This window comes from Herpailurus yagouaroundi, unplaced genomic scaffold, assembly GCF_014898765.1.
Source record: "Herpailurus yagouaroundi ecotype Mexico unplaced genomic scaffold, PumYag 206, whole genome shotgun sequence".
In the NCBI taxonomy this organism is placed as follows: Eukaryota; Metazoa; Chordata; class Mammalia; order Carnivora; family Felidae; genus Herpailurus; species Herpailurus yagouaroundi.
Genome location: NW_024412437.1, coordinates 2,762,624 through 2,784,631, shown reverse-complemented (window position 1 = coordinate 2,784,631; position 22,008 = coordinate 2,762,624). Strand labels below are relative to the sequence as shown.

Here is a 22,008-nt window from a genome sequence, read left to right as displayed (position 1 = left end):
GAGGGAGGGAGGGAGGGAGGGAATTCTATTTCTTCCAGTGACCACACTTAAAATATCAGTCATCTTGGACAACTTGTCTTCCACCAACTTCTCTTGCCTTCTCTTGTCAAGATTCGCAGGTGCTGTGGCTTTAAGGGCTCAGGTCTTTATCTCGGCTTCTTAGCCCCTCTTCCTGCATGCACCCTAGAGCCCCTGGTCCACACTTTTTAAAATAAATTCTCCTTCTCTCTTCCTACTTTCGTCATTCTATTTGTAAGTCAGAAGTTATTCTAACCATGGCTCATGGTAAAAACAACAGCTACCATTTACTAAGTGCTTACCATGTGCCAGAAACCATACAATGCTTATTTTGGTTCCCACAATGATCCTCTGAAATAGATATCACTAGCCCCATTTTACACATGAAGTTCAGAAATGTCACACGAGTAATGAGAAAATGGAGACTCAAATCCAATTCTATTTGACTGTGAAGTCTGTTCACTGTTCTTTTTCTCCCACTAGAAAAGTAACACATGCCTGAGGCAAAAGTAGTCAAAGTACCCTCAATCTCTCAAGCCCATGTGAGGGTGCCCTAAAATCTACATCATCACCTCCTTCCCGCATCAGTCTTAATTAGCATCATTTTCTCTTCTTAATGAAGACATGTAACATTTCATGTAATTAATTAAATAGGCTCTCATTAAGTAGTACAGATTTTTGACAACCCTTAAAAACTTACTTCCTTTTTTTTTGTTTGTTTTTAAAAACTTATTTCTATGGGGAAATGAGTTGTGAGTTACAAACCATCCATCTAAAAGCAAACTTTTAAAATATAACCCACATGTGGGGCACACCTGGATGGCTCAGTCAGTTAAGCATCCAACTTGATTTCGGCTCAGATGGAGCCCTGCTTCAGGCTCGGCACTGGGTATGGAGCCTGCCTGGGATTCTCTCTCTCTCCCTCTCCCTCTTCCCCTCCCCCATGCACACAGTCCCTCCCTCCCTCCCCCTCTCTCCCGCAAAAAAAAAATAAAAAAAAAACCTTAAAAAAAAAATATTTCTATATGTATGTACACGTACACACACACACACACACACACACACACACACACCACACTTAAGCCCAGAACATTCTATGAAAATTATACTTGCAAGTGGGAAATACGTGGTGGTCTCTCTTCATGATTTACAAAAGGTGCCTCCTAATAGTTCTCAAGTTCTAGTCTCTAAAAGCAACTCACTAGGACAGGGGCAGGCAAAGCACAGCATGCAGGCTACTTCCAGCCCTCAGTTTTTTAAAATAAAGTGTGACTGGAACACAGTCATGCCCTTTCGCTTCCATATGGTCTCTAGCTCCTTTATCATCACAGCGCAGAGCAGCGCTGTCCCAGCAAACACCATCTGCCTGGCAGCACCTGAAGGATTCACTCTCTGGCTCTTAGCAGGAAAAAGACTGCCAAAGAACTCCTACAGCGGCAAATATAAATTAAGTATTCTTACTCTGTCAACTGTATCTACTTGGCTATCGGATTTAACATATTCTTTTTTTTTTTTTAATGTTTATTTATTTTTAAGACAGAGAGAGACAGAGCATGAGCAGGGGAGGGGCAGAGAGAGAGGGAGACACAGAATCGGAAGCAGGCTCCAGGCTCTGAGCCGTCAGCACAGAGGCCGGCGTGGGGCTCGAACTCAAGGACCGTGAGATCGTGACCTGAGCCGAAGTCGGAAGCTCAACCGACTGAGCCACCCAGGCGCCCCAGGATTTAACATATTCTAATTCCAAAGAGTACGGAGAAGATGAAAATCCAAAATACAAAAGAATAAAAACAAGTAACAGAGATCAAAGTAAGTGAGAAATAAGCCTCAAATGAGGTCTAAGGAAGTCTGGGTGACACTGGCACACACACTAGAAGGTAATGCCTACTTGTTCAATCTGGGCCCAAATGTTGCTTTAACCTTCCCAGCAGATAAAGTAAAGGAGACAGAACAGTTCCACCTGTCACTGCATCCAAAAAATCAAACCCTAGCATTTGCTCATGAACCAGACTTTAGGTCTCACAGATGGGACACTGTGGTACAGAGCCAAAAACATCCTCCACAATAGGGTCGGTTATAGTCAATACAATAGGAAGTTTCACATGAAGTCCCTCTTAAATAAATATTTAGTGCTCACTAAATAAAACAAAGTACCTATAAAAATCCAACCAAGAGCCAAGAAAATACAGGGTAATGTGCCCCTTCCTTGTCCTGTTGGATCTCGGCATAAAATTTAGCAATAGGCAGTAATGCAACAACACGCAAAGTAATTATCATCTTCTGCAGGTGCTCACACGTTGAAACCAGGGACCTCTTTCCCAGGAACACAGAGCAGATCCTATTAAAGGCACCCTAGGGGCGCCTGGGTGGCTCGGTCGGTTGAGCGTCCGACTTAGGCTCAGGTCATGATCTCGCGGTCTGTGAGTTCAAGCCCCGTGCGGGGCTCTGTGCTGACAGCTCAGAGCCTGGAGCCTGCTTCGGATTCTGTGTCTCGCTCTCTCTCTGCCCCTTCCCTGCTCATGCTCTGTCACTGTCTCAAAAATGAATAAAACATTTAAAAAAAAAAACCAGAAACCAAGCTAAGAGACCCAAACAGACCTGATCGTCTACTCAGACAAGTTTGGGGAAGCTCAAAGCAAGTTTGCCTAATGACTCCATAAAGAGACCAGAGCATAATATGAACCATTCTCATCTCATTACCCAATAAATGAGTCAATTGCTTTGGGATTTTTTTTTTTTTTTTTTTTTTTCCTTATCGTTTATTCCCTCTCCAGGAAATATTTAGAGGCTAATACATATCTTTTAATACTGCCATTATAGTGCCTTTTAACACATTGTATCGGGAGGGAAAGTCTAAATATTACCTTCTGTAGAAGCCGCATCAATCATTACTCTTTGCATGAGTACCGGTTCCAATCCAAAGTCGAAAACTATGGTTTGGCGAAAAGTTCCAAAGATTTCTGTGTTAAATGCTATCCCGACTTTATACACGTAATGATCTAATCCATTTTGGGCCATCTTCCCTCCTATCCATTCTTGACAGTTCTCTGGGACTTCCTGCGATACCTGGGTAGTACTATCTCCGGCAGATATTGCAATGATACTAAAATGAGGACGATGTGCATCATAGAGCAACGCTACCCGACACAGCATTCTTGCAGGCTGCAAGGAAGGCAAAGGAATTCATTGAGTACAAGGGGGTGAAAAGTCCAACTGTCACTGGGTTCTTCAATAAAAATATTCCCATCAGGGACTTTTATTTTCCCATGCTTCTAAGAGACTATGTTAAAAATACAAACTGTACTCACAAGCCATTTAAGAAAAAATCAGAATGGTTTAAAACAAAAATCCGTTGTTAAAATCATATATTTATGATGTCACTGATACCTCAGCAAAGCTGAAATTTTTAAAAACGACAGATTTATCCGACATCTCTAACCACCCTGCTCTTTCCATGACACACTCATCTTTCTTTGTGGTGAAAGCTATCACCCTGTATGACCACCAAACTCCAACTTTCCATACCTTTGGCCTAAAAAAGTTTTATCTAGCTTTAAGTAGGAAGTCTTCACAGGAGGGCAGTTACCTCTGAAGGCAACGGATTGGGTTCAAGGCCGAAGCTAAATGTTCCCAGATTTTTCATCCCAAGATGCAGATGGTACAGTAAAAGAAATGCCACCAAAAAGCACACCAAACTTTTCCACTGCACATATTCACAGAAAAGTCTGACTTCGCTTTATTCTAAAACTTTGAGTACTATATTCGAGATGGAAAGCACTGCAGAAAACGTCTCATATTAAAAACCCATTATTACAGAATCTATGATTTCATCAAATCAATTATACAAACAAGTTGCTACTGTTTAAATATCTTAGAACTGCCAGATTAAACAATTCGATTTTTAAATAGTTAATTCTGAGCCACGAACCCCATCCTATGTTCCGACTTCAGAAGACGATGTATCAAAGACCTCTTGATCAAATTAATAAATTAGCAAACATCTAAATATCTACAAAGACCTTTATCTCAAAATCTAAACAAATTATACCTTTAAGGCAATACAGAAATACACTTTAGCACAATATATAACCTACTTAAGAATGTATTTAGATGAAAACATTTTCAATGGTCTCACACAGGGATTTAAAGGTCAGGGAAGCTTTAAGAACATCAAAAAAAAAATTACATTCCTCAATTAACACAAAATTCATACCTTACAAGTAAGAGCAAAGGTCCATGTCTGGTGAGACTTTTTGGTGTTGACAGTAACCGACAGATCAGGATTATGCTCAACTTTTACTCCCTCTATACATTCGCTAAGCTGAAAATAGACAACAATTGGTGTTACGTTTTTATTCCTAAAAGCACAAACAAAACTTTTGGCGTGGTAAATAAATAAATATCAACGGTGAAGATGTGGATGGAACTGTTGACAAAGCAAGACATTTTACACATTAATTTTATAAGAACAAGATATAATAAAGCTTAGACAAGACATAAAAAATTTAAGGACAACAAAATGGCAGTAAACGCTCCCTGAACGAAGGTTCATACAATACCTGCAAATCTCCAAACAAATGCCTTGGCTCTGCTCTTTATTTTAGCAAAAGAGTCTGATTTTGCTACAAAAACACTTCATCAAGAATCAAGTTCTTCATACAGAAGATAAGGAAATAAACCAAAATATAGCACAAAATAAAGTCAAGACTCAAACAAAGTCATTGTTTCAAACAAAACAAAACAATGCAGTTTATTTTCCTCACCACTTTCTCAGGAGATAATGAATTCATCCACTTTTCTATCAAGGTCTCCATGTAACTGCCTGAGAGCTGTTTATTCTCGTTTTGCTGTTTCAATTTTATCAGCCGCGAGGCGTATCGTTTCTGCCATTCTGCTAGTTCTTCCTGGGAGTGCGCTGAAGTACACTGGGCACCGTACCTACAGATGCCTTGTTCTAAAAATCTAAGTAAAATAGGAAAGACTGTTTCATCATACACTTTGTTGGACCATTTAGAATACAAACTTCCATCATTTGCCCTTCGACTCTTCAATAACAAAAACAAAACTTTATCTCCTGAAAGGCCATATTTATCACACTGACTTGCATGGAGGAGGGAGAAGAGGGTTCACGAACATTTACAACAGTTAATCGCTACGGCAACTTCCCAGACTCAGTGCTCCCTGTTTTGGAATAAGGGGGTGCTAAAGCGAAACATAATCAGTCATAACCACCCCACACCCACAAAACCAACATCGAAACGGCAGTTTCCTTCACGATGTAACAACTCTATTTAGACAATTCTTCTTAGAGCAGAATTTTCCTAAAGCAACACTGACATCAAGTGGATCGGTGCATCAAACACAGGAATGCCCTACTTCCCAAAATGATATTCTCCTCAAGAAAAATGCTCCACATACTAAGAATTTCACTCGGAAAAAAATGTTAATGTATCATTAAAGTATAACCTTAAGGGTTCTATTCCTCACCTTCGAACGTAAAGCCTTTACCCTTTTCTCTATGACCATTAACCTATGTTTCATTGAAAATACTGGGCTCTATTCATTTGCTTGAAGTTTTGAATAAATTAAGAATAAAAGTTTTATATTAGAATCACAATTAATTCAATAGATTAAATTCTTCAATGGTAAGTTCATAAACGTTCACTTTAAAGGACAAGAGTTATGGTTTCACAGTGTTTATGACTCAGAAAATTCAACTGACAATAATTCGGTGGTCAAAACACATAAAAAGGCAAAACTCTGATTATTAGTATTTTTTTAAAGTTTTAAATACCGTGCAAAATTCGGGGCCTAGCCAATTTTTAAACCATTGAAACGTCAAAAAATTAAAAAAAAAGATCTTCTGAGAGAAAAAATCAAAATTAAACTATAAAGAGCAAAATAGAGATGAGAGGTGTTATATTATGGATAATTCTTCAACTGAAAAAAATACAGGCCATAAGAAATACAAAATGAACCACAACACAATGTAAATGATCAAACGGTTCACCCTATTTGAAAAGATGACTGTATTTAAAGCTTTTCTTGATGATACGTAAAGTTCTTGAACTTAAATTATACGATTAAGTTCTTACATTTTTTAAGAGACATTTAAAATCATGCATTTGTTTCTCTTAAGTAGATCTTAATAAGCCAAATATTTGTCTTTCTATTGCTTTGCTTTAAATTATTTCTTTAAATATATTAGAGGCTGATAGTCTCTCGTGGCCTTAAATTTTCTCCCATTTCCTCTGCACGCGACTGTGTTTTTCCTCTCCTACGACAGGATGCCACCAGGCTTTCTGCAATTTACTACTTCGTTTCTTTAGTTCTACATAAAATCGTATCTGATATCTTAACTATTCAATCATCAAAACTACATATCCAGTTTTCTTCATTACCAAAAACAATCTATAGTAATGAGACTTTATTTCTAAAATATCACTAGTTACTAGTTCTTACAAAAAGAACCTTTCAAAACGTGACTGCAATAATTCTGTCCGGCTTAATAACTATTTTGAAAGGTTAGCCCTTCAAATAGAAATTCCTCGTAAATTATATAGAAGGATAACAGGAAGATAATAGATATTGTTTTAGAAAAGTTATTAAAATAATTTAAAATTTCTTCATCTACTATATGCTCTACTTCAGTTTGTATCATTTCCATTTCAATCACCAAAAGTTAGGTAAATTTCACATAAATAAGAGACCAGAATTAAATTCAGTCCTAATAATTCAACTGGTTTTATAAAAGACTTCTACACAAAGTCTTAACAATCCCCATTTATATCACTGTTGTTTGTAATTAATAGAAGGCTCACTGGTCTGGCTTTGACTTTTCTTATTTAATGATAATGACCATTATGGCTTCTGTTTCCAGTTGAAAATAAACCACTTAACTCAATCATTATACTTCTTCCTTCACATATTATCTTCTTTAGATTGGAATTACTACTTTTCAGAAAGTGAAGGAAAATTATCTATCCTTTGAATAAAGACATGTCATTGGTTTAAAAAAAAAATTCACGTTACCTTTTACACAAAGTATATTCCTCGCTGCTTGTGATTCCCCTAGGTGGTGGGCGGAAATGCCAACCATTACAAGATCCTAGAGAGTAATCAGGATATAGTCGTATCATTTGAGGCTTGCTAATAATTCTGATATTTTCATGTGTAAGAAATACTATAAACCCTCCACACACATCATCCCAGATGATGTAAAAAGGACATGACATACTTGCCTCTACCAGTCAAATGAGTGAAATTCAATTAACCACATGAAACTTCAAATCACTGAAGTAGTTACCCAACAGCGAAATCAAGTCGATGACCCTGACTCTGTCCTAGCAACTGGTGGACATGTTTCCAATGCAGTCTCTTCCCTAACAACTGACAGGGGGAAAGGTTGGCATGCTTGTCATTTCTTAAGATGCGTCTCTATCAGGAATTATTTCAGGAATGAGAAAATTACTGCATCCTGGAAGGAAATTTTTAGAGCAAATTCAATACTGCATACTGGGTAAAAAGTTACCCATTATCACCCATGCTCCTTAGGGTTTGTCTGACACATGTAATCATATAAAGTAAGCCTTTTTTTTACAAGCGAAATCAAGTTCAAAAAGTTGAATTCTGAGGTAGGAGCTAAAAAATAACATTTGTTTACTTCTGAAGACAATGAGGTTTGATTCGTTTGGGTAAAAGATTCCAAATAAACCAAGGAAATAAGGCTTAAGAGAGAAAAGGCTAGAGCAGTAGAGGTTGAGCAGCAGCAAAATCTGAAGGACCTTACAGCCATTTTCTATTCCCTCACAAATCACTGTGCCCACACCCCAACAACGGCAACAACAAAGATATTCAGCCAGGCTGAGTTTTAAAGCTGCGTTTCATCCCTTTCCAGCTGTGTGACTGGGAAAATCACTGAACTTTAATAAACACCAGTCTCATCGCCTCTCAAAATGATGGGAGAAGCCAATACGTGTTTTTGTGAAAGCCACCGAGTACGTAGCGCCCAGCAAGCGCTCGATGAATGTTGGTCCCCTTCCCCTTTTGTGGGGCAAGAGAAGAGCAGGTCGTGGATTTTAACCGTGGCTGGAACAACTCAGCTTACCGATCGGGACTTCCAAAAAGTAAGAACTGGACTGGCCTGGGACAGAGAGAGAAAGGAGGCTTCCCTCTAGCGCAGAATGCAGCAACTCGACATTGCTAACGATGAGGTTTACGTTTGGAGCTACGTGGAGGCAAGAAAAGGATACCTCCTGCCTCCATTACTCCACGCCGCTACAGAAAGGGGCCAGTAAAACAACTGCTTCATCCTCACCTACTTCTTAGAATTACATTTTTATATCGTCTCCTGACACCTCCACTTACATGTACCATAACTCCGTAAATGTCCTCCCAGTAATCAACAAAAAAGTAATGCCTGGAATTACAGCTAGCAGAAGTAACACAGAATTTGGTACTTACCCCCTTCCAAGCCTTCCACGTGATATCCAGACAGGACGTTACTAGTTGCTGTCTGAAATTTTTCAAATGAAAATGTTCTTATAATAAGAAATACCCAACTGCGTTGTATTAAACTTGGACATTTTCAACATTTCTCAAAAAGGCTGAGTTTGAATACTTAAGACATTTTAATGTTAATAAACAATATCTTTTGCTTCCATCTCTGCTCTACATTAAACTACGTTTAAATATGGAAAAGAACTACTTGTGTGGCCCTCATCAAGGAAACTGGTAAGAGATTCCCTATACAAAAATTACCTGGCAGCAAAACAAAAAAGTGTACGTCCCCAGTTCTGAACCCAAAGGAGGAGCACCCCCATCCCACTTATTCATTTCACTCTCCTCTTGCTAACACCCAGAGAAAGACCAGCTAGTGAGGGGCCTTTTCTCCTGCATGGGGTACAGTGCCACCACTCTGGGGCCTGGGGCACATCCTGCCAAGTCCCCCTCACTCCAGGATGAGCCTTCCTCCCATGATGGAGCTGAGAACCCATCACGCTGATTTCCTGGATTTCCTGACTCCCTTGGTGCACGTAACTCCCCAGTCTGCTCCTCTGGCTCTAATTTGCCTCTAAATTCTACACCCCCCATTTCAAGTTAAGTGCCAGCCATAGCACGTTTTCTTATTTTTCTTAACTATTCGACAGCATTTTATGTGCTGGATCATTCTGTCAGCCACAGACAGATCCACTGCCAACAGCCTACAAGTGCCTTTCTGCATTCCCACACCTCACAGAGGACTGGGAACATAATAGGTGCCCAGTAAGCACGGGATGGAGGAGATGGGGGGATGCACAGATGATCATCCAAGTACTTTAAACAAATATATCCAAACCAAATGCATCATCTTCATCCCAAATCTCATCCTCCTTCAGTTGCTCCTCAAGTTAATGGATCCACATCCACAAAGAGAGCAAGGCTCAAATTCCAAAAGCCGTCTTGAACTGCCTTCTGTCCCACTGAGTAGTCTCCAAATCTTGACCAACTAGGTCTAGAACGACTCTCTTATGTGTCTCCTACTCTACTCCCACTGCCACTGTCCTGGTTACGGCCCTCATCTGCCCCTGAACCAAATGACCACCAATCTTACCCTGTACCAAGTCACCTCTGAGTCTTTACCCAACACCCCCATCCTTTAATCTCAGCCCCCATATTCCTGCCTTCCTGGTCTCCCCGCGGACTGCTCATCTCGTTTTCCTGCTTGCACTTCCGCTCCAGCACTTCCTGACCACAGGCAGCCCGCCCTGCAGGTACATTAGCTACGTGCATCTCGGACTGGCCCCAACAGATTGCTTTCCATAGCTATCTCAGCTTTCCAAAACCCAGAAAACCTTGAACAGCACAGGTGCTGAATCAGAGGACATGGTATCCCAAGATGAAATTTGGAATGTTTTGTACCATACAAAGAATGTCGTCTAAATGCTAATTAGATATAACCAAAACAGTATCGCTATAGCCTATATGTCGTTAATTAAATTGGACCTTTTAGGTTGGACTGGAACTAAGTCACTATGATACTGTTTCTACAGGAAGGTAGAAACTTGATTCTCAAACAACTTACTAAAAAGTTTTTAAAGACAACCCATTCTTTTTGCAAAATGAGGTCTGAATATCAGAATATATAAGCTAAATTGGAAGTAATTGTTCACATTGTAAAGATTCTATGCTCACAAAGAAGATACATTAAAAGATGTCTTTACATTCTACAAGCCAGATCTAAGTGCCATAATCCCACACTAGCTTTTAATATGATTTCATCTACATCAAATTTACAAATATAAAACCTAAAAATTCACTTCAATCATAAATTTAAAATACCTCCTCTAAAATATTTATTAAAATAAAATTTACCAGATATGCAAGGAAAAAAACGGGAATAAAATGTTTTAGTCCTATAATAAAGCTGAAAGCATTTCTAAATGTTAGAAGGGAAAAATACATGGTGTGTTTCACGAGTCAGCACCTGCCATGATGTGCAAATGAGCGGGCGCGTCTGTGCTGACACCCCAGCTCTCGGGCTGGCAGGGTCTAGCGAAAGACACATCTGCTGGCACAGAAGCTCGGCCTGGGCTGCGTATCTGGCCACCAAAGCTCTCAGGTTCCAACGTGTTGTGTTTGGGTTGGGTTTTTTTACTTGTTTTTCCTTTTATTACTTTAGACAGAAAGAGCATGAGAGCAAGGCAGAGGGGCAAATGGGGAGAGAGCGAGAGAGAGAGAGAGAGAGAGAGTGAGAGAGAATCCCACACAGGCTCCACTCTCTGCACAGAGCCCAAAGCGGGGCTCAATCTCACAACCCCCTGAGCCAAAATCACGAGTTGGATGCCCAACAGCCTGAGCCACTCAGGTGCCCCGGGTTGTTTGGTTTTTTTCTGAACACCTTTTTATTTCCTCAGACCCGAAGCAGAAGGCCAATGTCATTTAGCGTATGATCTGCACGCAGTTTGTACTGACACCTTCAGGGAAAGCAGACAAATTTCATACTGCTACAACTTCTATAAATTTACAATCAAATCTATTGATTTTTGACGTTTTAAATCTTACTAGAACATACTCTTTTTGTTCCCATTAGTCAGCCTTGAGCTCCATGCCTTTATCCTCATCCACTAGCACTTCAAGTTCAATACCAGCTAAGCCCAATCTTTAAATAACAAATTGTTTCTATTTTTAAATATGTCATGCACAACCATAAATAAGGGTCCTTTGTTTGTTAGCTTTTCTTGGATGGATTTTTTTTTTTTAATAATATCAGTTCATTAGTCAAAAAGAATACTACTTTGGTTACCTAGGAAAGTTGATTAGAAACAACATTTAGGTCACTTTTTTCAAAAGTACAGTCGCAAAACAAGACCCAAAGTGATGTTTGTGGCCTTACATGTGACAGGATTATAAATATTAAAAATAAAAATTCATATATATACAAATACATAACACATATATCTCTGTGCTTGATTATCAGGTATAAAGCTAGTAATTCAATTAAGGCAATAAAAAACAAGAAAGCCAAAACTTAATAAAATGATTAAAGTCATCTTATTTTACATTCTCATGTTAAAAGTCTAAAACATTTTAACTGTCTTCCTTTAAGCCTTAGAAATTCACAAGGCTACATATACACAAGAAAGGAAATGGCTTTTAAGTTAATTAGAGGTTACTGATTATCAGTTAATTCACAATAAGACAAAGAAAATAACATTTTCTTTAAAGCCTATCTAACTGTAGCAAAACAAACAGTATCTTTATTCAGCTTATGCGAATCATGACGGTCTTGTCTGCTTATTTGCTGGTATGTGTGACATGTTACTAGATTTGGAACAGGAAAGTAATCTACAGGAGGTCAAGGTTTACACCTGCGCTTCTGCTCATCTTCTGGAGCGCCCTCCGTCTCAATCACCATGACACTGGCACCTTCTTAATCCTCAATTCCTTGCTCAGCTGTCTCAGCCTTGGACCACCCAATCCAGTTATTTTTCCATCACAGAAGGCTTATTTCTTTCCCTCATACCACTTTCCTCAATGTGAATTATACCTATAGCTGTTTAATTAATTTATTTGATCTCTGTCTCCTACCCTAGACTTTAACCTCCCAGACCACAGGTGTCTGTATTCCTAGCACCAAGCACAGGACCTCACACATAGTACATGCCAATTTTTTTAAATAAATAAGCCAATCAATCACTTTACATGGCTTCCATTTAAGATAAAAGCTGACAAAAATGGCTGGTTTTAAAATGAGACATCTAAGGGGAGCCAGGGTGGCTCAGTCAATTGAGCATCCGACTTCAGCTCAGGTCATGATCTCACGGTTCGTGAGTTCGAGCCTAGCATTGAGCTCACCTCTGTCAGCACAGAGCCTGATTGGAATCTTCTGTCTCCCTCTCTCTCTGACCATCCCGTTTGTTTTTAAATAAACATTTTACAAATAATGATAAATATGGGGCGCCTGGGTGGCTCAGTCGGTTAAGCGGCTGACTTCGGCTCAGGTCACGATCTCACGGTCCATGAGTTCGAGCCCCGCATCGGGCTCTGTGCTGATGGCTCAGAGCCTGGAGCCTATTCCGGATTCTGTGTCTCCCTCTCTCTGACCCTCCCCTGTTCATGCTTTGTCTCTTGCTGTCTCAAAAATAAATAAACGTTAAAAAAAATAATAATTAAAAAAAAATGATAAATAAAATGAGACATCTAAATAATAAAAATACTTTTATGTGTCTATATGAGGAAGAGAAATTTGAGACTTACAAAGCTATGGGCCTAATACATACCCCTGCTGTCCCCTGGCCTTCCACATGCCCTTCAAGTGCTTCATCAGAGCACATTTTTGTTCACCATTTACCCTGATACACATTATTTCCATCTCCTAACCTCCATTCCCTAAAAACAGTCCTTAAATCACACACTTCTTAAGTTGGTTAAAAAAAAAAGGGGGGGGTGCTTGAGGGGCGCCTGGGTACCTCAGTTGGTAAAGTGTCCAATGCTTGGCTTCGCCTCAGGTCATGATCTTGAGGTTCACAAGTTCGACCCCTGCATCAATCTCTGCACTGGCAGCATGGAACCTGCTTGGGATTCTCTCTCTCTCTGCCCCTCCCCTACTCCCTCTCTCTCCCTCAAAATAAATGAACTTTAAAAAAAAAAAAAAAAAAGGAAACTTATAAAAAAAAAAAGAAAAAAAAGGCTTGACATTTTTAATGACAGTGTTTTCTTAACAGCCAGACATATTTAAGCACTAAAATTTCCCAACCATCCTTCCATTTGTTGACCACAGACTACTAACAAGAATTAGGAATGGAAGACCCGAGGTTCAGAGGAAACATGAGAAGCAGCAGGGTTCCTGGGATGTGACCAAGCTGGGCTACAGAAGAAGGCCAAGGGGATCCACTACCCCACCTGTAGCCTTGTTCTTGGCCAATGCCCAAAGATTTTCCAATGTTAATACAGAACACTTACTAGCCAGATTGAGTTAAACTCTTTTCAAAGAAATCCACTGAAATAGTCTTACCTCTGTTTCTGTGAGAAGTGTTTTCAGTCTTGTCAAATCTTTTGTTACCATCCCATTCTGAAAAAGGTGAATGAAAAAGGCAAAACCTAGTTAGTATATTAGTTCTTTGCTCTGAGGGCGTAAGTCAATTCCTCCGCTGTTTCTAAGGTTTATCTGTAAAAAGACAATATTATCCTCATCTGCCAACCCACTACCATTAGTTATAATAAAGCTAACAAGCTACAAGGAAGGTTAAAAAAGTTAACAGGACAAAATATACAGTGTGGCTAATAAAACACTGTATTCACCTTGTATGAGTTTAAAATCAATTCAATAAAGTATTCACAATGGGCATCACCAGAAAGCAAGATTCCATGAGCAAAGAGAAAAATAAACCTAAACTTTTTTTGAGCTTTTTACCCCCTAAAACTAATGGACTTGTATTTAAAAAATGGTGAACTCGATCAGTTACCCGTGACTCAGATTCACATAAAATGATCACAGCACTTTAAAAATAGTTCATTAATAAAGCAGTTGAAGAAAAACAGGCAAAATATTCACTCTTCTGAAGTTCAAATTTCACTTAGATATAAAAGCAAATACTTCTACCCACAGGTTAAACTGTGTAATATGCTAAACTTATACAGAAAACTTCCTTAAGGATAGAATTACCTTAGATGAACATAAGGGGGACAAAACATAAGAGACTCTTAAATACAGAAAACAAGCAGAGGGTTGCCGGAGGGGTTGTGGGAGGGGGGGATGGGCTAAATGGGTCAGGGGTATTAAGGAAACTACTCCTGAAATCACTGTTGCACTATATGCTAACTAACTTGGATGTAAATTAAAAAGTAAATAAATAAAAACTAAATAAAAAATGTTTTTAAAAGGATAGAATTACCTTAATAATAAGAGATATATTCTTTATCATCTATTTAGAACTAAATACCTACACAATTTTGCTGGATTAGTAATACAGTTTAGCTTTATATCCACTTGTAAATTTGGTGAAATCAAAAACCAATGTTAAACCAATTAAACAACTCACTGCACAGTAATCCCTCAGAAAAAAACTCTATCACCTCCTGAGATGGGTCATTACATTATACTCAGCAGTATACCAAGTACTTTCCTAATTTCTTTTTTTTCCCAGCCAAATATATTTATTTGCAGTGAAAACACAACTTTGCTTCAGGTTTTCACAATATATATCGATTCAGATGACTAAATGAGGTACAGAGAATTCATGCTGGCTTTCACTGTTTTGCACTGATTTCTCAGAAATATCCACAAATTTTGTAACAGTAACCAACTGATGAAAAAAAGTTTTAAAATATTTCTTCCAATTTCTATACATTGGGAGCTCTAAAGTTCCAAAATGCTGTCTTTCAATTATCTCAACCAAAACCAAACAAAAACTCTAGAAAATGCTACATAAAAAATTTATCCTGAGTGGCTGGGTGGCTCCGTTTGTTAAGCGTCAGACTCTTGATTTTGGCTCAGGTCATGATCTCACCATCTGTGAGATCAAGCCCCGTGTCAGGCTTTGTGCTGATAGCACGGAGCCTGCTTGGGATTATATGTGTCTCCCTCTCTCTCTGCCCCTCCCCTGCTCATGTGTGAACTCTTTCTTTCAAAATAAACTTAAAAATAAAATTTATCCCGAAGTCTGAATAGAATTAGATCATTCCATCAGAATGGTCAGAGTGGAATATTAACTTACACACATGAACATCTTCAGAAATAGAATTATTACTTTAGATAAATTTAAACATTTTATAAAACAAATGACTGGATTTAAGAACCCTGTATAATCACAAGTTGACAGAAGCATTTTAAAACCCCAAAATAAGGGGTGAGCCTGGCTGACTCAATCCATACAGCACATGACTCTTGATCTCACAGTTCAAGCCCCACATTGAGCCTAGGGCTTACTTAAAAAATGGAATGGAATGGAATGGAATGGAATGGAATGGAATGGAATGGAATGGAATGGAATGGAATGAAATGCAATGCAATGCAATGCAATGAAATGAATTGAATCATCCCCCAAATATTCCCAGGTTTTATTAAATTATATCTTTAAAGAAAATCATCTGGGGGCGCCTGGGTGGCGCAGTCGGTTAAGCGTCCGACTTCAGCCAGGTCACGATCTCGCGGTCCATGAGTTCGAGCCCCGCGTAGGGCTCTGGGCTGATGGCTCAGAGCCTGGAGCCTGTTTCCGATTCTGTGTCTCCCTCTCTCTCTGCCCCTCCTCCGTTCATGCTCTGTCTCTCTCTGTCCCAAAAAAAAGAAAAAAAAAGAAAAAGAAAAAAAAAAAAGAAAGAAAATCATCTGGGGGTGCCTAGCTGGCTTGCTCAGTGCAGCAGGTGACTTTTGATCTTGGGGTTATGAGTTGGAGCCCAACACTGGATACAGAAATTACTTAAAAATAAAAAAAATCTGGGGCGCCTGGGTGGCTCAGTTGGTTAAGCATCTGACTTCAGCTCAAGTCATGATCTCATGGTTCATGAGTTCAAGCCCTACATTGGGCTCTGTGCTCTGTGCTCAGAGCCTGGAGCCTACTTAGGATTCTATGTCTCCCCTTCTCTCTGCCTTCCCCTGCTCACACTCTCTCTCTCTCTCAAAAATAAACATTAAAAAACAATAACTATCTTAAAAAAAATAAATCTTTAAAGAAAATCATTATCTTACAGTTTCACAGTTTTAAAAAGTACCTGCAATTCTTATATATAGTATCACAAATGACTACAAGAATACAATGATTAAGCATCAGTTTGTTGAACAGAAACTTTGATTGCCAATAGGAGGAAGTAAGAGGGAAGCACAGACTGAACTGCTTCTTCCCACCACACGCCTTAGGAGTTAAATAAATGGATCCGTTTCGGACATTCAGGATCAGAGCTCCTCAACGTACCAGGGACTCTCCTGTCAGCGACTTGGCAAGAATGCTGGATACAGGCTGGAGCTTTCCTTTCAGCTGCATGCAGCAAAGCACTGCCTGGAAGGCACCATCTCCCGTGGCCAGGCCTTCCCCCAGCACTGTCAGGAAGAAATAGCCAGCATTAACCACGTAACATTCGACACATACATTTTCCTGATTGTAATGTTAGCACACTATCACAAGGATGACTACTCATATGCTAAACGAACAACTTCAAGGGGCGACTGGGTGGCTCAGTTGGTTAAGTGTCCAACTCTTGATTTCAGCTCAGGTCATGATCTTGTGCTCGTGGGTTTGAGCCTCACGTTGGGCTTCGTGCTGAGAGCTCAGGGTCTGCTTGGGATTCTCTCTCCCCTTTTCTCTCTGCCCCTTGCCTGCTCTCTTACAAAATAAATAAAAAACTTAAAAAAAAAAATTCAAGTACTAGAGGAAAGCAGTGATGTTTCTGTTCTGCCCAAGACATGCATAAAGAGAAGAACAGAGGGACTTGGGTGGCTCAGTCGGTTAGGCATCCAACTCCTGATTTTGGCTCAAGTCATGATCTCACAGTTCATGGGATCAAGGCCCATGTCAGGCTCAGAGCTGACAGCATGGAGCCTGCTTGGGATTCTCTCTCCCTCTCTCTCTCTGCCCCTCCTCTGCTCGTGTGCCCTATCTCTCTAAAAATAAATAAATAATTTTCTTTAAAAAATTAATTAATGAGGGGCGCCTGGGTGGCGCAGTCGGTTAAGCGTCCGACTTCAGCCAGGTCACGATCTCGCGATCCGTGAGTTCGAGCCCCGCGTCGGGCTCTGGGCTGATGGCTCGGAGCCTGGAGCCTGTTTCCGATTCTGTGTCTCCCTCTCTCTCTGCCCCTCCCCTGTTCATGCTCTGTCTCTCTCTGTCCCAAAAATAAATAAAAAACGTTGGAAAAAAAAGTTAAAAAATTAATTAATGAAAGAACATAAGACAGTCCACATATCTAACTCACTCCAGCCTACAATCAGTAGGATCACACCAAGAATCACAGGCAGAATTAACCTCAAAGCTCTCTCTAGAGTGAAAAATACCATTCAACCTATGACAGCTGGGTAAATGAGGGATATTAAATGGCAGAAACATTCTCTGAATAAAATTTCCACATTTTCCACAGTGACACTTAAAATGCATAAGAACAGAAACTACAAAACTCAACAGGTGGTATTCCTAAGCAGGTAAGAATTCACTTTCATCAAAACCAGCAAGATTAACTAAGAACCCAAAGCAAATGCTAATCAAATTGCTCGCAAGTGTTTGCAGATTTAATACAATCACAAGAGCACATATTTAGAACAATACAGAATATACTCATTTTTATGCCACGTCATTTGAGATGATTTCTCACAGCAACTGTAATGGCTCAACTAGTAAAACAATCTGTATCTTTCTCTTCACTGCTAAGTCCAAGACTCTATTTTTAGTTTGTACACACTTTAGCTTCCTTTGCAACAAAATAATTTGCTGGAATAAAATATTTTGGAAACTGCATTTTTTTCTAATTATTTCCAAGGAAATGTTTAAGTATCAGTACACTACATATTTAAAGTCTCGGGGCACCTGGGTGGCGCAGTCGGTTAAGCGTCCGACTTCAGCCAGGTCACGATCTCGCGGTCCGTGAGTTCGAGCCCCGCGTCAGGCTCTGGGCTGATGGCTCGGAGCCTGGAGCCTGTTTCCAATTCTGTGTCTCCCTCTCTCTCTGCCCCTCCCCCGTTCATGCTCTGTCTCTCTCTGTCCCAAAAATAAATAAACGTTGAAAAAAAAATAAAAAAAAATAAATAAAGTCTATCAGGTCTGCTCATAATGTATTTATTTTGGTTGTACTGAACATATCTTTTCATTATATTGTTCAATTTTTCCATTACAACAAATAACATTATAACAACACTAATAAAACCCTACATAAAAATTCCCCATAGGTCCATCACTCGACTAAACAGACTGTGTTCACTTACTTACGTTCTCTTCCAATTTTTAACAATATTTACATAATTTTTTACATGATTATAACTGATATAAACATAACAGTCTGTATTCTGCTTTATCTCCCCTTCACATATTCAAGATCTTCCATGTTCTGAGGGTTGTGTTTATCATATTATTGTCCATCCAGTGTTCCATCAAGTAGATTTATCAATTTATTTCACTACTCCCTAGCTCCAGAACAATCCCAATTTTTAACTATTGAAACTAACACTGCAATAAACATCCTTATGCCTATACTTTTATTAAAGCAGATTACTAAATTGAAAGTTGCAGTCTCTCTGTAGTTAAGCTTTCATTCAATTACTTTTAGTGCGGGCCAACCTGTTGTCTTGCTCCCTCCACATTACAGATCTACTCAACTGTCCCTGGGTAATTCCTGTAAGTGGTTAACTCCAACAGAGTATCGTGAAGAATATCTTGAACATCTTGTAAGATTCCCCAGTAAGTCTATGTCTCCCTCAGCTCTTACTATTCCTAAAACTATTCAATTAGGACCATTGGGAGTGAGGGAGGCAAACCACAAGACACCCTTAAATACAGAAAACAAACTGAGGGTGGACGGGGGCGGGGGAAGGGAGGAATGGGCACTGAGGAGGGCACTTGTTGGGCTGAGCCCTGGGTGCTGTACGGCAACTGGACAATAAATTATATTTGAAAACGAATAGGACCGTTGGCAAAGGCACTTTAGCTCTCTGGCCCTCAGTGTGATCACCTGTAAAACAGAAACGGGTAACTTTGTTGTAAGGATCAAATAATACACTGCAAATATAATGCTCTGAAGAAAAGTCAGTCCTACTAAGGGCTGAACTATTTACCTTCGCTAAGCCTGCTTCCTCCCCTGTAAAATGGAGGTGACGGGAGCTACCTAATAAGGCTACAGTGAAGATGAACTGTGTTAATTATGTCAAGTAGGAGACTAGCAGTCTCCTCGTAAGAGTCCCCTAGATGTTACCCTCCCCTTGTAAAAATTATAAAGCAGTACTGAGTGCTGCTAAGGAAATATCCTAGTTCCTTTCCAGTAATTGGGTCCTAAGAAACTAGTTGTCAAAAGCTGAAGAATGTTTCAGGAAAACGAAAAATCTGTAAGAATATTTCAACCTCAGGTGATTATGTCGTGTTTAAAGAATATTAAATCACATGATATTTTACAAAGCCTTTTATAGATATTTAGTTTCATACAAAGTATTTGCTGAATTTTACTGTGCAAAAGTTCTTGCATTGCACTCATGTTTGAAGGCCTCAATATTTATCAAAATTACGTTTCCTTTTTTTCTTTCTCTCCCTTTTTTAGACAAGAATCAGTACCGATGTACTTTTTTCTAACTGTTGCCCTAAAATGCGATGCAGTTTGTCTTGCAGGATCCCGCATAAAGAACTGTCGCAAAAAACCAGTCAACAATTATACATAAAAAACTCTCCTGCTTTTGTATCATATAACGAGATTAAACTGCAATGTGCCAACCTGGTCCCTTATCATCTGTAGTATCTTGAAAAGGCTTGAAAGAAAACAAAATACAGCCTCATGTATTGTTAAACTTGCCTTAGCTATAATCATTGAACTTGCCAAAAGAGAGAACATTAAGAAGGTAATCTAGGGGCACCTGGGTGGCTCAGTCAGTTGCGTGTCCACATTCAGCTCAGGTCATGATCTCACAGTTCGTGAATCTGAGCCCCACATCAGGCTCATTGCTGTCACCCGCTTCGGATCCTCTGTCCCCCTCTCTTTCTGCCCCTCCCCTGCTTGCGCTTTCTCTCTCAAAAATACATAAAACTTTCTTAAGTAAAATTCATTTTTAAAAAGTGTAATCGGGACGCCTGGGTGGTTCAGTCAGTTGAGTGTCCGACTCTTGATCTCAGCTCAGGTCATGATCTTGTGGTCCATGGGTTCGAGCCCCGCATTAGGCTCTGTCTTGATCCTGCTTGAGATTCTGTCTCTCCTTCTCTCTGCCCCTCCCCTGCCTGTGCTCGCTCTCTCTCAAAATAAATAAATAAACTAAGAAAAGATTAAAAAAAAAAAAAGCGTAATCTCATCTTGAGCAATTGTAAATATGCTACAACGCCTTGCAGAAAAATTCTCTTCCCACCAACTATCTGTAAGATTTCACTGTAAGCACACAACTGTTCCCAAACTGGACCACTCCTTCCTGTCTACTGAGTCACCAAGGAGGAGACCTGCAAGTCTTACCTCCGCTGCTATGCTCAGGTCTCTACCCCTTCTCTATCTTTAGCTTCTGTAATATGTATTACTTGAAATATTTTAGACCAGAAACTAATATTAAAGGAACAGTCATTCAACTGTTGCCACAAAAGAGCCTCTGGCTATCCAAAGGACACAATCGACAATTAAAATGTAATTCCCCTTCTTTAAATTACATGCGGCGAGAAAGGTGATTTGAAATAAGCCTTAAGCACAGTAAGTAGTATGATTCTGTATGTTTTCAGTCACATCACCATATCAGCTTGTTTCATCAAGTCCTTGGTTATTTTTAAAATCTTTGGGTGGCTGGGTCAGTTGTCAGTTGAGTGTCCGTCCAACTTTGGCTCAGGTCACGATCTCAGGGTTCGTGAGTTCAAGCCCCGCAGTGACCTCGCGACTCTCAGCACAGAGCCCACTTTGGATCCTCTGTCTCCCTCTCTGCCCCTCCCTGCTCACACTCTCTCTTTCAAAAATAAACATTAACTAATTAAATCTTTGATTGAAATACTAGGCCTGATCAAGGTATTTTTCCAAAATGCTCAATGTATACCAAAGGAGACAAGAATATACAATGGGGAAAACAGAGTCTCTTCAGTAAATGCTGTTGGGAAAACTGGACAGCTACATGCAAAAGAATGAAACCGGACCCGTCTTATACCATACACAAAAACAAACTCAAAATGGATTAAATACCTAAAAGAAGTGAAACCATGAAACTGTTGGAAGAAAACACAGGCAGTAATCTCTTTGACATCGGCCTCAGCAACATTTTTCTAGGTCTGTCTCTTCAGGCGAGGGAAACAAAAGCAAAAGTAAACTATTGGGACGACACCAAAATAAAAAGCTTTTGCACCGCAAAGGAAATCATCAATAAAAAGAAAAGGCAGGGCACCTGGGTGGCTCAGTCAGTTAAGCACCCCACTCTTGATTTCGGATCAGGTCATGATTTCACGGTTCATGAGATCAAGCCTTACATCAGGCTCTGCGCTGACAGCACAAAGCCTGCTTGGGATTCTCTCTCCCACTCCGTCCTTCCCTCCCCAGGCTGGATGTGCTCACACTCTCCCTCAAAATAAGTAAACTTTAAAAAAAAATTATGATTCTAATTTAGTTCTTGGCTTGGAAATAAATCAGCCATAAAAAATATTTTGGGGACAACCAAGTAAATTTGATTAGAGAGCGGGTTTTAGGTAATATTAGGGAATTACTGTCAATTTTTTTTAATTTATTTATTTTGAGAGAGACAAAGACAGCATGAGGGGAAGGGCAGAGAGAGAGAGGGAGGGAGAGATTCGCAAACAGGCTCTGCACTGCCAGCACAGAGCCCAAAGCGAGGCTCAGCCTCACAAAACCACAGGGAATTACTGCCCATTTTAT

At 39.7% G+C, this 22,008-nt stretch overlaps 1 protein-coding gene across 5 annotated transcripts in view; it reads right to left on the bottom strand.

The window, feature by feature from the left end:
* The window catches only part of HELZ (helicase with zinc finger), a 156,137-nt gene that overhangs the window by 103,294 nt on the left and 30,835 nt on the right, over positions 1-22,008 (bottom strand). For all 5 annotated transcript variants that reach the window (XM_040452156.1, XM_040452160.1, XM_040452158.1 and 2 more), the window contains 7 exons: positions 16,407-16,531; positions 13,511-13,567; positions 8,479-8,530; positions 7,048-7,123; positions 4,779-4,977; positions 4,229-4,336; positions 2,880-3,177 (listed from right to left, as the gene is read on the bottom strand). In XM_040452156.1, coding sequence (XP_040308090.1) covers positions 2,880-3,177; positions 4,229-4,336; positions 4,779-4,977; positions 7,048-7,123; positions 8,479-8,530; positions 13,511-13,567; positions 16,407-16,531 — 915 coding nt within the window. The remainder of the gene's footprint in view (positions 1-2,879; positions 3,178-4,228; positions 4,337-4,778; positions 4,978-7,047; positions 7,124-8,478; positions 8,531-13,510; positions 13,568-16,406; positions 16,532-22,008) is intronic.